Source organism: Fukomys damarensis, unplaced genomic scaffold, assembly GCF_012274545.1.
Source record: "Fukomys damarensis isolate Sample0158 unplaced genomic scaffold, DMR_v1.0_HiC HiC_scaffold_23, whole genome shotgun sequence".
NCBI lineage: Eukaryota > Metazoa > Chordata > Mammalia > Rodentia > Bathyergidae > Fukomys > Fukomys damarensis.
The window spans coordinates 32,921,524-32,938,540 of record NW_022900935.1 but is presented as its reverse complement, the minus strand read 5'-3'; the positions used below and the strand labels follow the sequence as shown (position 1 = coordinate 32,938,540).

The 17,017-nt window shown below is 37.1% G+C and overlaps 1 protein-coding gene across 1 annotated transcript in view; it reads left to right on the top strand.

The window, feature by feature from the left end:
* The window catches only part of Usp24 (ubiquitin specific peptidase 24), a 145,345-nt gene that overhangs the window by 87,241 nt on the left and 41,087 nt on the right, over window positions 1–17,017 (top strand). Inside the window, exons 37-46 of the mRNA XM_010610426.1 lie at window positions 1,721–1,791; window positions 2,494–2,654; window positions 7,708–7,769; window positions 8,616–8,807; window positions 9,968–10,085; window positions 12,610–12,754; window positions 14,283–14,402; window positions 14,988–15,113; window positions 15,881–15,979; window positions 16,864–16,946. Of these exons, the coding sequence (XP_010608728.1) occupies window positions 1,721–1,791; window positions 2,494–2,654; window positions 7,708–7,769; window positions 8,616–8,807; window positions 9,968–10,085; window positions 12,610–12,754; window positions 14,283–14,402; window positions 14,988–15,113; window positions 15,881–15,979; window positions 16,864–16,946 (1,177 nt within the window). The remainder of the gene's footprint in view (window positions 1–1,720; window positions 1,792–2,493; window positions 2,655–7,707; window positions 7,770–8,615; window positions 8,808–9,967; window positions 10,086–12,609; window positions 12,755–14,282; window positions 14,403–14,987; window positions 15,114–15,880; window positions 15,980–16,863; window positions 16,947–17,017) is intronic.

Genomic DNA, 17,017 nt, shown 5'->3' with positions numbered 1-17,017 from the left:
CACTCTGCACTCATGCTCTTGTGGATTTACCTGATGTCACAGCTTAAATTCTGTCTAGATGCTGACAGCTGATGACACCTCAGCCTGAATCTGTGCCCTGGACTGCTGCCCTGACATCTCCACTGGGTTATCAAGTAGATATCCCAAGTGTAACCTGTCCGGAACGGAATTCCTGTCTTGCCCATCTCACTCAAGAGTTTTCCTAATTTAAAGGCAGTTTCAACCCTCTAGTCACTCTGGGCAAAAACCTTGGAGTCAACTTTGATTGTTTTTTTCACACCCTACTTCTAGTCAGCCAGCCTATTTTCTTTCCAGACCAGTGTAGATTCCACCCTACATTTCATTTGCGCTGTTGGTACTTCTGGCGTGCCATCATTTCTTACTTGAATTATAGCAGGTGCCCTCACTAATCTCCCTGCTTCTGCCCTGACAGTTTATTTTCCACACAGTAACCAGAGTGGACCTTCTAACATATAAGTCAGGTGTGTCACTCCTTAAAAAACCTTCCAATGGCCTCTCAGTTCACTCAGTAAAAGCCAAATCCTTCTCACGGTCTTCACTTTCATTCCACTCGCTGTCCTTCTGCACCTGGGCCTTGTACTCTCCCCTCACTTACTGGCCTCTGTACTATACCAACCTTCCAGACATTTATACTGCCTGTTTTACCTTTCTGGTGGATTCTTTCCCCATCACTTCAGTTAGCTCTCCCTTTCTTATCTCATGCAAATCTTTGTTTATGTATCTTCTAGGTGACATTTTCCCCAGACCACCTTTTTTAAAAAACTACAGCCCTTCTTTTGCTGTAGGACTGCTGTGCCTTCTTCTGTACATCTTACTTTTTCTTTTCTGTAGCATTTATCTTTTATAATATACAGTATAATTTACTTATTTATCATTTTATTGCTATTGTCACCTCAACTAATCTTTAACTTCCATAGAAAGTTCTGTCCATTGTTTCCTGTTGAATCTGCAGTGCCCAAATGCAGCCGGGTATGTAGGAGGCCCACAGTAATACATAGCCAAGAATGCAGTCTTGGCTACTTCACTTTAAAACATTGTACCAACACGGAGGAGCCCTCGTTGTAGTTGTTACTACTGATTTCACACTGCTAGTTTCATTGAATTGGTGATCATTATATATTGTATTTGGTATTATACTCAAGTTAATTACATAAACCAAAGTAAAGTTAATCAAGATAAACAGACAAAATTAGACATTCATGGAACATTAAAATAGTGTCTAAATTATTTTCTCTGAACAAAAATGCCTGAGAAAGATAAGAATTATGTCATTATGAAATTGCTTCAAAAACCTATGCCATACTCTTAATTTGATTTTCCTAAAATTGTTTAGAAATGTTTTCAAATCAAGATAAAAAATTGTGACTTCCCTCCAAGCTGTTATGTGTATTTTATGTGGGGGTACATTTTTTAGTCACAAGTATTAATAGTTTATCAAAGCAAGACATGTTTATTCTGTACCTTCGAGGCACTATGCTAATTGTGGGGTACAAAGGTGATTAAGGTATTACTCCCTGAGCACCTTAAAATTTCATGAGGTAAATGGAAAGACATGGAAGCAATTGCAGAAGATGGAGTTGTATTCCATCTAGAAAGAAAACATAAATTTCTGCTTGTGCTCAAGAAATTATCCAAAATTTTGAAAAAGCATTATCTAATATAGTACCCTCTCTCCCATTCTCCATGTTCTTATCATTAGCATCCTTCTATAACTTGCCCTGTGTTGCTGATTTTATCATTGATATTCTGCTTGGATCACCAAGTGCTGAGGTAAGGATTATCTACAGTACTTGTAGAAAAATATCCCTTTGCTTCCATTCTGTTGTGAGCTATGGTAGGTAGATACCTGTAACATTGTGGGGAGGATGGAAGGAATGGCATTCATCCTTCTGAGGGAGTCATGCAGTGGGACCATGGGCCATTTCTTAAAACAGAGACCATTTGGGCTATACTGCCCAGCCTTCTGCCACCCTCTCTGCATACCACCAGAAGGTATGAGACTAACATATGGCTAAGTGATGTTTGCTTATAGCATCCAGAATGTTCCAGCCAGTGTTTAGTACCCACAGCTTACATGAGTAGCTGGCAGTAAACATCAACATGTCGGTCAAAATCAGGAAGACCATCTTTAAGCCGTGAACTTCCTGTTATATAATTCTGACTTTTTTTTACATGACCTCAAAAATACACTTTTTAAACACTTGAAAAAGAGTTTTGCTTATGTTAATTATAAACATACTGATTAGAGCAGAATAGTAGGTTAATTTGTGAAATTAGTTCCCAAGCTATGCTTGTTTGTAATTAGCACATTGATTCATTGTCATCTTTACCATTAAAAATTGGAACCTTGATACCTTTCTAGTGTCCTTCAGTAACTTCAGTGAAGAGTGTGGACTTTGGAAGAAATCACCTGTAAGCACCTCTAAAATGTTGACTGACATGCAGTCTTTGTCACCTATCTCGTAATTACAGATCCGCCGTGTCGCCTGTGACCAGCTATACACTCTCAGTCAAACAGACACTTCTGCTCATCCAGATGTGCAGAAGCCAAATCAGTTCCTTCTAGGTGTCATTCTCACAGCTCAGCTGCCTCTCTGGTCCCCAACTAGCATCATGAGAGGAGTCAATCAGAGGTATGTATAAAATATGTAGAACTCCCATTACATAGAGAGAAAGAATGAGTAATGATATATTGCTCCCCCGGATTCCATAGGCACTATTGAGATGCCAGAAGAACTTCTCTGTTGTTCTAACATTTGGGCCCTGAAGGAAGGTGTTTGTGTTTTTCTCCTTATGCTAGACAAGAGGGTGAAACAGTGCCAGACTTTCTCCATCTTCTCCAGCTCCCAGTCCCCCTCATCCCAGAAGGAAAGTTGAGTTTACCTAGTTGGTGAGATCCTGAAGTTACTTGAGTCAGATCACTGTAAAAGTCACACTGACTTTGTCCTCTGGTAATCATTTCTTGGTCCTGTGTCTAGAGATAGCCGGAGTGTCCTTCTGGCTTTCTACCTTGATTTTTTACATACTTGATCATATAAGGAAGCTTATGATCTAGGCTTACAGGGTGACTTAGGTAAGTCACTGTACCTGTGCAGGCCAGCCTACATCAGTCAAGGCTAGATCTTTGATCCAGTCCCAGGGTGACATTGACCCCAAATTTATGCCGCTTTATCCAACTCAGCTTTACCAGACAGCCCCTGCTGTGGAGCTAATAAGAAACCATGGAGCTTTGTGAACTCAGCATCTCCTTTCGTTTTATATGTGCTTCACAAATTAGAACCTTAGAGGGGAAGAGACCATAGAGTTGCTATAAACTCTTAACATGTAAGCATCCAAGCCCAGTTTTTTTAACATAATAAAGTAATGTAATGTAATAAAGACATAACAAAATTTACCATTATACCTGTTTTTAGATACTCTGCAATTCAGTAGCATTAAGTACACACACATTGTTGTGTAACCATTACCACCCACTGTCCATTTCCACAACTTTTTCATCATCCCAGTCCGACACTCTGTGTCTATTGAATAATATTTCCCATTCTTTTCACCTACCCAAAACCCTGGTACCTGCTGTTCTGCTTTCTGCCTCTGTGCATTTGACTACTCTGGGTACTTTGTATAAGTGGAGCCATACAATAGCTGTCCTTTTGTGTCTGGCATATTTCTATTATGGCCTCGAGGTTCATACACATCATATGTATCATGATCTCCTTTAAGGCAGATTGGTGTTCTGTTGTACATATAGGCCATATTTGTTTATCCATTCAACTGGAGAGGAATATTTGAGTTGTTTCTACCTATTTTGAATAATACCCTATGAATGTGAATGTACAAGTACTGTTATCTCGAGTCCTTGCTTTCAGTTCTTTGGGGTAGATAATCCGGGAGCAGAATTGTCAGATTGTACAATAATTCACTGTGTGTGGTTTTTTAAAAAAAATTTTTTAAGCCAGGTGTGGTGGCACATGCCTGTAATCCCAGCACTCAGGAGGCTGAGGCAGGGAGATCACTGTGAGTTCGAGACCAGCCTGGGCTACATAGTAAGTTCCAGGTCAGTCTCAACTACATAGTGAGACCCTGTCTCAAAAAACAAAAAACCAAAAAAAAATTTTTTTTTTTTAGTTCGTTTTGGGTTGTTTTGTTTTTGAGGTGTCGCCGTTTCCAATGTTTTACTTTTTACATTTTCCACCCTTTACACCGTTTTACTTCCCTGCAGCAGTACACAGGGGTTTTCTACATCCTAGCTAATAAGACTTGTTTTCTGGAGGTTTTTTATGATTGTTGTTTTGTGTTAATAATAGCTGTCCTAGTGGTTTATTTGGAGAAGTATCTCTTAAAGATTTTTACCCATGTTGTGTTGTGTTGTGCTGTGTTTTGTTACTAGGGATTAGACCCAAGGCCTTTGCTCTAAGCTGTATCTCCAGTCCTTTTTTATTTTGAGATAAGGTCAGCCTGATTCACTAAATTATCCGAGCTGGACTTGACTTGAATCCTCTTACCTCAGGCTCCCAGAGTGCTGGGATTAAAGGCACGTACCACCATGCCCAGCTCTCAGTTTTTGAATGGTGGTATTTTGTTGATCTTTATATGTATCTCTAGTGTTGATTCTTTATCATATTTATATTCTCTCATTCTGCATGTGACCTTTTCACTTTCTGGATAATGTCCTAAAGACACACAAATATTTTAAATTTTGAAGAAATCAGGTTTATCTACTATTTTTCCTTTTGTTGATGATACTTTTGGTGTCATACCCAAGTAATAATCACCAAATTCTATGTCGTGAAGCTTTTCCATTATGGTTTCATTTAAGGATTTTATAACTAACTCTTTTGCACTAAAGAACATTTAGGTGTTTGACCCACTTTAAGTTTTATAAATGGTTTAAGATAGGAGTTTTAACTTCTTTTCCATGTGAATGTCTAATTTTCTCAGCATCATGTTTTGAGGACAGTCTTTTTCCCCATTAAATGGTTTTGGCATCTGGTTGTATATATTTGACTATATATGTGATGATTTGAGTCATTTCTCTTTCTTTGGTCTATATTTGCCTTTTGTTTTTATTTTTTTCCAGTACCAGGAATGTTCTATATTTGTCTTTGTGCCATTTGGGGCGGGGAGTAGTAGGGGGGATCAAACTCAGGACCTTGCATTTGCAAGGCAGGCAGTGGCACTGCTGAGCTAAATCCCTGGCCCTTTATGCCATGCTTTGATTACTGTAGCACTGTAATAAATTTTAGAAGGAGGATATGACTTCTCCAACCTTATTCTTTTTTCAAATTTGTTTTGGCTGCTTGGGGTCCCTTGAGATGCCACATGAATTTTGAAATGGGTTTTTCCATTACTGAGAGTGTTGCTGAAATTTTTATAGGGGCTTGTCTGTAGAAGACTTTGGTACTGATATCTCAACAAAATCTATCCTAATTAATGAACACAAGATGTCTTTCCATTTATATGTCACCTTTAATTTCTTTCTGCATTAAGTTTGCTGTGCAAGGCTTTCATTTACTTGATTAAGTTGATTCTTAAGTATTTTGTTCTTGATGCTGTTCTAAATGAATTTGTCTTGATATCTTTTTTAGATTGTTCATTGTTAGTGGAAAAATGGAACTTGTTTGATTTTTTTTTTTTATCCTTCCACTTTGCTAAATTTATTGATTCTAATATAGTTTTCTGCAGAACATCAGGATTTTGTGTATTTAAGATCATGTCATCAGCAAATAGAGACTATTCTACTTTTCCAATTTGGGTGCCTTTCTTTCTTCTCCTTGGCTAGTGGAAACCTTCAGACCCCTATTGAGTAAAGGTGAGGGCGGGTATCCCGTTCGCTGTTCTCAGAGAAAAAGCTTTCAACCTTTCACCATTGAGTGATGTTAGCTGTGGGTCTTTCACAGATGGCCTTTATCATATTGAGATAGCTACCTCCTGTTCCAAGATTGTTCCATGTTTTTATCACCAAAGGGCATTAAATTTTGTCAGATGATTTTTCTGCATCTTGGGATGATTTTTTTTTTTCCTTTCTCTCCATTAATGTGGTATTAGTAATTTTTCATATGCTGGAGCACCCTTGTATTCCAGGAGTCTGTCCTGCTTGTTTGTGGTATGCAGTCCTCTTAAGTGCATTGCTGAGTTTGGTTTGCATGGATGCAGATTTGCATCAGCATTCATAAAGGGCAGTGGCTCTGTGGTTTTCTCATCGAATCTGTTTCTAGCTTTCATAGAGTAATGCCAGCCTTGTGAAAGTTAGGAAGTGTTATCTGGACTTCCCCTTCAGTGTTTTTGCCGAGTTTGAGAAAGATTGGAATTAGTTTTTAAATGTTTGGCATCATGATGTACTAGCACAGTCATCTCGTCCAAAGATTTTCTTTGTTGGGAGGTTATTATTACTGATACTTCTCCTTGCTAATTATGGGTCTACTCAGATTTCCCTTTTCTTTTTCTTTTTCTTTTTTTTTTTTTGTACTGGGGATCGAACTCAGGACCTTGATCTTACGAGGCAGGCAGCAGAACCACTGAGTGAAATCCCCAGCCTCTTCCCTTTTCTTTATTTTTATAAAATCAGTAGTAATGTTACCAGTTTCATTTCTGAGTTTAATAAATTTAGCCTTTTATTTTAGCCTGTTGAACTAAAAGTTTCTCAATTTTGTTGAATTTTTAAAGTTATTTTTTTAAGATTCAGTTTAATAAAACTAAATTTTAAGAATTTGATTAATATTAAATTCTTAAAGCATTGGAAAGGAAACAGCATTAGATGAGATTAATAACATCAGATAATCTCTTCTAAAAATATATTGAATGTAGAGCTGTTTAATTTCATATAAACTTATTTGTTTTTGCATAAAATTATGTATCACCACTTTCTTTAATGCCCCACATTGGTATATGTTTAGTAATTATCATGAGCTGTGTACCAGACAGCTTGTTTATGTTTATCTTTTAATCTTCAGAATACCAAAATGAATTTGGCCCTTTTATTATCTCCATTTTTTATAACCATAATTTTTGGTTCATTATATATTCTTGCCATTAGTACATGCTTGAGCCTTTTATATATATATTTGTGTATAAACTTACATGCTTATTTCTAGTACTATAATAGCATTTTAGAAATTTGAAAGCTGAGAGAAGTGAAATTGTTCATGGACAGCCCACTTTAAGTAGAAGAATGAGGACTAAAACCATTCTATTGTCATTTAAATACTTGTGCTGTTAATCACTGTAATTGTAGAAAAAGTACCTTTGATCACTTTACATAATCCTCCTCATACTTTGCTTTATTCTTCCTCGTGTTTGTCATCACTTGACGCGTGTATATATTTTATTTACTGTCTTGTCTCCCTTGTTCCTTTGTTCATCATTTCCCTACAGTTCTAGGCATTTGTAGGTGTTTAGGAGGCATTAGTTAATATTTCAGTGAACAGATGGAATCATTGCATATATAATTTTAAAATGTTGATAAATTAAGCAATTCTTTCTCTTCATGCTATTATTCTTGTATTACATCTTTATTAGCAAAATCATTAATATGATCCATGCTAAAATATAGAACTTAAATCAATTTAAAAATAGCAGTTTTATGCTTAGGAAAATCTTATTTGATTATGTTATGTTTTTTTTTTTTTTAAATGCTCTTCATTTTCAAATCAGCTTCTTTTTAGTAACTGAAACCTATTTATTTTTTAGACTATTATCTCAGTGTATGGAGTATTTTGACTTGAGGTGCCAGTTATTAGATGATCTGACAAGTAAGTAAATGTCTAAATTTTGTTTGGGGTAGAAGTGTATAAAAGACAGTCAGGTTGACCTTGCTGAATCTAACTTGTATATCTCACGTGTAAATGAGATTATAATCATTGTTGAAAGTGATTTTTTTTTTTAAATGGCATATACATCATGCATCAATGAGGTCCTCTTCTGTTACATACACAACCATTACTGTATTGAAATTTGTTCATTTTAAAAATTGTCAAAGTTTCATATTTTAATTATATTAATGCAAAATTATTATGAAGGATCTTTTTAGTATAATTCTGACAGTTAAAGATTGATCATTGGAGGAAAGATGGGATATATTAAAGCATGTTTATATTAGAAGTCATTTAATTAGATGAATTCATTGTTAGGAATTCTTTTGAGTTGAGATTTTAATCATCTGTGTTTATTCGTAAATAATACAAAGATATATTGGAATGCTCCGTGTAAATTTTAGTTGTTCAAATAAAGAGCTGGTTTATTCCCCATTCTTTTCCACAAGAATTTGCCATAGTTTAAAGGAAATAAAATGAAAATCAGGATGAACAGGGCTGGGGCTTTAGCTCAGTGGTCTACCAACACCTGCCTCTCAAGCTCAAGGTCCTGAGCTCGATCTCCAGTTTCCAAAAAAAAAAAAATCAGGATGAAGAAAAACACTAATCAGAAAAGAATAACCTCATTTGTACATATACAGGCTATAAAGTCCTATCGGTTTTGAAGTTCCTAAATGCCAAAGATAAAAGGGAAACTTTGTGTTTTGTTGTAATCAATACTCTAGTATTTTGACTCTATGGGGAGAAATTCTTTTTTCTTTGTAAATGATTTTTCCCCCCTTTTAGCTTCAGAAATGGAACAGTTACGAATTAGCCCAGCTACCATGCTTGAAGATGAAATTACTTGGCTGGATAACTTTGAGCCTAACCGCACAGCTGAGTGTGAGACTAGTGAAGCAGACAACATCTTATTGGCGGGACACTTGCGGCTCATTAAGACCCTTCTTTCACTCTGTGGGGCAGAGAAGGAAATGCTTGGTAACTATTGCTTCATTTTACCATGTGGCAGAATGCCTTAGTTCTCAGTTGTTGCTGTACCTTAGTGTATAATTGGGGCAGTAAGATAAGATAGTTGCCAAATGTTCCACTGAAAATTTACCCTTCGGGAATAAGAAATTGTCTACAATTTTAGAGGCTAGCAAACTTAAGATGTATTTTACCTTTGTCAGTATACCACATAGAGAATTTTATAGAGTTCAAAATGGTTCAATTACAAAATTTTTTGTTTGTTTGCATTTTTTGTTATTGTTCTGCTTTGTTTTGTGAGATAAGGTCTTGCTATGTAGTTCAAGCTGTCCTTGAGCTCCTTATGTAGCCCAGGCTGACCTGGAATTCAGAGCAGTCCTCCTGCCCTCAGCACCCCCAAGTGCTGGGATTATAGGAGTGCATGTGCCATCACTCCTGGTTTATAAAACTTCTTAATACCAAGATAATTTAAGTAGATTTGTTTCTTTTTGCTGATATGCACATTACATACCGTCTATTATATATCTTTTAAGGATGATTCTAATCTGAGGTGACCCTCAACCACTGCATCCCCAGTGCCAGGGTACACATAAGATTGTCCTGGGTTCCAAATGTAATCTGTGAAAGCATGTCCCATGTTATAAATTATATCCAGACAACAAACCAAAAATTAACTATTACTTTTATAATACAAATAAAGTTCCGTAAAATCTTCTTGGCTACAGGGGATACATAGAAAAGAGTGATTCTTAACCAGGAAGAGAAGGGCACATCATTTTTACGTAAAGAAGGCAAGACTTTAAAGGTTTCATAAACCTTTGTGGACTCCCCTTTGCTGAGAGTGAGAGTTGGTTATTCATTCAACCTATTCTGCCTTGTGGTGTTGACATGACATCTGTCTTTCCAAGGTGAAAGCTTAACTCCTTTTGCTGTATCATAGGCTCATAAAGAATAGCTCCCTCACTTGTCCATCTTGGTACCCTGTCCCCTGCCCCTTCCACTCCACAGAGCATTGCCCCCTAGGAATCACTCAAAAACTATGCATTCAACTGGGTGCACTGCAGATGGGTGGGCTTTGGGTGCTTTTGCTACACCTGTAGGAAAGTGCAAGAGAGGGTCTTTGAATTAAAACTTGTGTTCATCCTCAATGTGAATGTTATGCTCTATTCCAGGTTCATCACTCATTAAACCATTGTTAGATGACTTCCTTTTCCGAGCTTCTAGAATTATTTTAAATAGTCATTCTCCAGCTGGCAGTGCCGCCATCAGTCAACAGGACTTTCATCCAAAGTATGGAAAATGCACGTTGTGTTCAGTTTTGGTAAAAATTCTAATTCAAAACTTTAGTCCAAAAGGATTTTCTTAACCTGGAGTTGTCCTCCATCTTGTGAGTCTTTGTGTCCAAGATATGATGTACTGTGTAAACAAATGCACATGAAGATGCTTAGTAAAGCCAGCCTGGCCTGTAGTAAGCACAGAGCAGGTGTGTTGGTACCATTATCATCATCGGAGTGGAAAAATGAATACTAATGTGGCTAACTTGGTCAGTGACACATTCCAGGATAAATGAAAGTTGTGAGAGTTGTGTCCAGGGGCTGGGAATGTGGCTCAGTTGCAGTACCTGCATAGCTTAGTATGCATGAAGAACTGGGCTCAATGCCCCAAGTGTCCCAAGTCAGTAGGGTAGGCTCCAAGGGAAGTCTTCAGGGTTACTTGGAAGAAAAGGATACGTGCTAAAATACACAAACTTTGTGTTTGACTGTGTTCTGGTAACTGTGACTGCTAGTGATTTGTCACAGTTGTAATTTTGGAATCAAATTTTGTAGTAGTTTTTATAGGTAGAAATTCAGTTCCTTTGTGGGTTGATCCTATTTAAGTGACATTTGTGCTCTTGGTGATGGAGTAGGCAGCCATAACCTGCTATCTAATTTGCTGTGAATCCAATTTAAGAACATGAAAACCAAAGTTAACTGAGTAGTATTAAAAAAAAACTGAGGACTTAGTATTTACAGTGAAAAAAGTTTTGATGTAATTTCAGTATTTGTATAGGCAAGGCATAATAAACAATATTTATCGTGTATATATTTCTCTATGTAGAGTATTAGTAAATTAGTGTGGTGAAGAGCTTCATTGGAACTCTTGGATTGTCCTGCAGTCCTCATTCCTGCCCCAGTCTTGTTTTAGGTTTAGCACTAGGTCCGTGGGTATCTAATTAAAGCAGTAGAAATACATGAGTATTTTGATTTTCAGTAAACATTTAAAAAACTTCAATTTTAGTGAAATTTGTATTGGTAACTCCTTCCTTTTAAGGTAGTACTTTGATGCAGACTTTTTTGTTACTTGTTTATTTTGCGGGGGGGATAACTAGAGATTGAACCCAGGACCTTTGTACTAAGCTACAACCCCAGCCCTTTATTTCTTTATTACTTATTTTGAGACAGGATTTAATTAAGTCGCTAAGTAGCCCAGACTGGGCTTGAACTTGGGATCTTCCTGCCATGGCCTCCCAGAGTGCTTACAGGCATGTGTTATCACACCTGTATTACTTCCTAAATCATGTACAGTGCCTCAAATAGAAAAGGAAACATTTTGTTTCAACCTTTCCCAGTGTGCTGAATGATGTCCACTTAATCATAGTCTCTTCCACCCATTTCCCACTAAAAGCTTAAAGCAAGAAAATAGATTTAAAATACATAAAACTCATTTGAGAAGTGTTGCTGTTCTTACATTACAATAACAGAACAACTTCTTTAGCTCATTTCCCTGCACCCCCGGTACCAGGGATGGAACTCAAGACCTTGTGTTTGTGAGTGATTGTGAGTGAGGCAGGCGTGGTGCCATTGAGCTAAATTGCCAGCCCTTCCCTGCTCATTTCTTACCTGTCCTTTTCAGTCTTTAAGTCTTAGACAAGAAGCAAAAGACAGTGTTGGCTCCATGGCCATTGTCCCCAGTGCCCAATGCAGTGCTTATATCAAGGAGTCCCGCCCCCCTCAACCACCTCCACACTGTGTACAGGGCTTTACTCAGAGGCTGGGTGTCCTCTTTTCTGTGTATCCTTCCCAAACTGTGATCCCTTCAGTAGTGAAGGTTGGCATAGCTTGCAGTAAAGAACACTATCCATGCCAAGGGCCAGGTATGTAGCTCAGCAGCTCCATGCCTGCCTGGCAAGGTCCTGAGTTTAATTCCTGGTTCCCCCAAAAAAAACTTATCTGTGCCCAAAGGCAGGCAATATAGGAAGCTTAGTTTCCTGCAGAATGCTTGCTTGTTATCTTTTATGTTACCTGAAATAAATTGATTTGGAAAGCTGCACATTTCTGTCTGCCTTTTCAGCAAAGTAGTAAGTTCACTCATGTCCTTGAGAATTTTTGATCCTCAAGCACATAAAATATTTATGAATATCTATTCTGATTTGCATAGCTTTCTTTTTCTGCCACTTACTCAAATTTCAAGAAAACATCTGCAAAAATCTTTCTTGCCTACTTTGATTGGAAGATAGTTATTTCCCTGTTGTGTTTATTACAGAGATCTCCAACTCTTTCTCCTCCATTCATCATTCATTCCTTAGATAAGATCACTATGGAGTCATAGGTGAAAGAATTTTGCTACTTAATTTTCAAGCCAAGGAAATATTTAACTATAAACTGTATTTATCTCTCCTGTATTGATAGCATCTAGATTATTCAATTTCTGGCTTAGATTTGATCTATGTTTGAGGAATTGCAGCTCTGATGTTTTTATTTCAGATGTTGACTTAATTAGAAGTTTGAGCAGATTATATTCGGTGTTGAAACTGATTTGAGCCTTTTGTTTTTAGGTGCAGCACAGTGAATAGCCGCTTAGCAGCCTATGAAGTCCTTGTAATGTTGGCTGATAGTTCACCTTCAAATCTTCAAATTGTTGCAAAAGAACTACTTTCTATGCATCATCAACCTGACCCTGCTCTTACCAAAGAGTTTGATGTAAGTTTTCTAAATTGTGATGCACTTACTTTTTATAAAATTATCTTTTAAACATAATTTGAAGATGGCTTGCATTCTCCTAGCAAAAAAGAAAGTCAGTTATATTGTTTTTCTTACTGTGTGAACCTATTCAAATCAACTATAAGCTACATTACCACATGGATACACTCTGGTATAGTGGTATATGGTACCTTTGGGATGGGCATTTTCAAATTGGTCAGTAGTTACACTCAGTGGAAAGTACCATACCAGCCTTTTTTTTTTTTAAGTAGCATTACGCTGGCATAGGGCCAGGCTCTGTCATGACACATTCCATGTTCCCTTGAATTCAACAAAGATTGTAGAATTTACCATATGCTCAGAGGTATATTAAGCTTTTGGAGCTCAAAATCAAAAGAGATGAGCCCAGTTCTTAAGAAGAAGAGAGTTGTGTAGTGGAAAAGACAGGCCCATAAGTAGGTCATTTCAGTTGCATGTGTTGCAGGTGAAGACAGGCATATCTTCAGTGCTCTAACAGGGAGGCACTTCCACCACTGGTGGTGGTGTGTTAAAAAGGTCTTAGAGAAGTTGAAACTTGAAATAGAGATTAAAGACTATTGAGCCAATTGAAGCAGGGTGGGAAGGTCATTCCATTCCAGCAGTGAGAAGAGTATGAGCAGAAGTGTCATGCCATTGAACATCTTAATGTATTGCCCTATTTCCTATTAGTTTTTATTTTTCTCTTCTATTTGTACTTACAGTTTCACATGTAAGTAAGACCCTTTACTATTTAAGTTTGTCTGATTTACTTAACATTATAAGACCTACAGGTTTTTGCTGGCTGGTTGTTATTACATGGGTTACAGATATTATACTTGACTTATGCAGTCTAGCATGAGACCCATACTCCTTTTGTAAGCATATTTCAGTGTCTCGTGACAATACCATTTTCCACTTGGAGAGGTGCCATATTTAGCTTTAGCCAAGATGCCTTTTCTGGACTTTTCCTACCCAGAAAACCATTGTATTCAGATCTGAAGTATTTCAAAATATTTATAAGTGAAATGATAAGTGTTTACCTGTTTGTTAGCTTAATAGAAGGAATTTAATACAGTAATATTGCCTATATTTTTAGTCTTTTTGCTTGGTAAATGCCTTACCCTTGTATCCTGTAAACTCCTGGAGATCACGGACAATGCTCATTTTTGTTCTTGTGCATTCCTGGCACAGTACCTGGAGTGGGTAAACCATTGATAAGTATGTGTTGAATGATAGATGACCACATGCATGGCTACATGAGTTAACAAACACACAGCAGCCATGTGCCGGGTATGTTATGAACAAAAAGACACATTGAGATTACAGTCCTCTCTCATTGTTCTAGAGCTTCAGACAGAGGTACATTGTGACTACATTTCCCAACGCACTGAATGAGTCAGTCTCTTGATTATATCTCTTTTTCCTTTTAGACAAACTAAATCACTATAGTAGAAATGTGCCTGTAGCCAAGGTATTAATTTTCTTCCCTACTTTCTCTTCTTTTTTCCAGTACCTTCCCCCAGTGGACAGCAGGTCCAGTTCAGGGTTTGTGGGGCTGAGGAATGGCGGTGCAACTTGTTACATGAACGCAGTCTTCCAGCAGCTGTATATGCAACCTGGGCTTCCTGAGGTGATTGCCTTCCTTGGTTTTGTTTGGCATGAGAAATAAAATGTGCTTTTCCTGAAAATCATTACTTACTGATTTATTACTTCTTGGGTTGCAAAAGCTGGATATAAGTGGGAGTCATATGTTACTCATAGTCACACATTTTTATAAATCTGATGTTTTAATGCCTTGACCTAATGCAATTTTTTCACTCTATAGGATTTCTCACATTCTGTTTCATAAAATTGCTGTTCTAACAAACATTTTAGTATTTGAGAAATATATAGGCTGTATCACCAGTGTGTTATAATAATAGAGTAGTAGCTTATGGTATGGCAGGTAGTGTTTTGAGAGTTCCATGTATATTGTACTTATTTCTTATAGAGATCTAATACTAGTATTTTTAATTTTTTTCTAGTCACACAAAGAGATGATTTGTTCATTATAATACCAGCTATAAAATATTCAAGCTAAATATATGCAGAAATGTGAACATATCCAACTATGCATTAGCATTCTAAAACACCGTGGCTTTCCTGTGTACATATATCAGGGTTTCCTGTGAAGCTGTTGAGTATTTCTCATTTGATACCTTTCTTTTCTTTTTAGTCACTACTTTCAGTGGATGATGACACAGACAATCCAGATGATAGTGTATTCTACCAAGTACAATCTCTCTTCGGGCATTTGATGGAAAGCAAGTTACAGTATTATGTACCTGAGAATTTCTGGAAGGTATTTCAGCAAGTTTTTGTAGATTTCAGGGTATTAAGATATTTGGGCTTTGAGTACAGTTTTTCCCAGTTGATAATAGATTCTTACCTTTGCTAACTAAGTCTGGGTTAATCCCACTGCTAAGAACCTATTAAAAATGGGGTATACAGCACTTGTTGAAATTGGCACTTGGGAGCTGGGCATTTAGCTCAGTGGCAGCACTGTGCCTGCCTGGCAAGCACAAAGTCCTGAGTTTGATTTCCCAGTACCAAAAAAAAGAAAGAAATTGGCACTTGGTCTCAAATAATTACAATATTGAGTAGTCAGTTCATAATTCGTAGAGATTTGCTAATGTTAATTATTTTAAGTCTTTCTCCTAATTGCTTTTTAGGTTTTTGAAATATTTATTCAAATCATTCCTCTGATTTATTCAAATCAGTCCCTTTTCACTGCTGCCTTTAAGTAGAAAACACCATTTTTGAACATGGCTTTACTTGATTTCACGCAATGGAGTATTACTCTGTTTTCCCAGACACTGGTTAGTTTCTGAGAGAAGCCCCTACTCTGTGGCTGTAGGTCTCACCCTGTATCCACGTGGAGGTTCAGAGATTTATCGTGATTACAGGGACCAGAGAAAAGCATAGATGGCTGAATTTAAGCTTGTCCCACTACATCCTAATAGTGAACTTGGTTTTTAGAAACATTTAAGTGCTTTTTCACATTCCTTTTCTGTTATATTCAGAAGTTACTGCTTTCTCTTAAAAATACATTAAATTCTTCCTGCATAGATTTTCAAGATGTGGAACAAAGAACTCTATGTGAGAGAACAGCAAGATGCATATGAATTCTTTACTAGTCTCATTGATCAGATGGATGAATATCTCAAGGTAATAAGTCTTACTTTCCCTCTAATTCCCCCAGACTCTAATTACAGTGTGAAAACAATGCCTCAGGATTTGCAGTTACTGTGAAATTGACAAGTCAGAAATTTATAGTCACCATCACAGCTGCAGAAGGAAGGGATTTAAACATAACATACAGATTGTTGGAATTATCCATTTCTTCTTAATTATTAATCTAATACATGATAAAGTCCATAATTCTGTACTTGCCCAGACTTGCTCCATAGTAATAACCATTTGTACCTGCATATTCTCAACCATGTGCCCTTGAGGTAGTCTGTCCTCAAAGGAATGCTACACCCCCAGAGAACTGATGGCCCCTGAAGACAGTCTTGGAACTTAGTCTCAGGGAAAGCAGAAAAGGGGACCAGATCAAGAATTTATTTATGATGATACTTAAGATTTCTACCTCTCCCCAGTGAAAAATGTAACAGACTCCCTCAGTGGTTTTACTTCTAAGATTGCCTGTGGCATTGCCAGCCCTGGTTTCTCATCAGTAGGCATAATTTATCCATTTATTTTCTTTAAAATAATTTACAATTGTATAGTATTCTGTCCACAAGAATAAAGAAAAGATTATAGAGTTGCTTCTAAATTGGTACTTGTGGCATGGGAAAGAGGGTTTTAATCATCATAGAGAGTAGTCCTTGTCATCAGGCCTGAATGACCCAGCCCTTCTCTTCTGACTGCATTACTCAGACGTGAGTCTAACAGTGGGTTATTAGCCTTCCATTAATTCGCAGCTGAAACTACCACAGTGGCCCCTTTTATTTTGGTGATTAAATTGAAATCTGTGTTTCCTCTTGGATGTGAAATAACCTATAAGTTTTATGGACATCAATTCAAATTTTAACTTTATATTCCAACAGAAAATGGGGAGAGACCAAATTTTTAAGAATACTTTTCAGGGCATCTATTCTGATCAGAAGATCTGTAAAGACTGTCCTCACAGGTTAGTGAAGTCACTGATACATGAAAATTGATCATCAGTCTGGGGGAGTAGCTCAGTGGTAAATCAGTTGT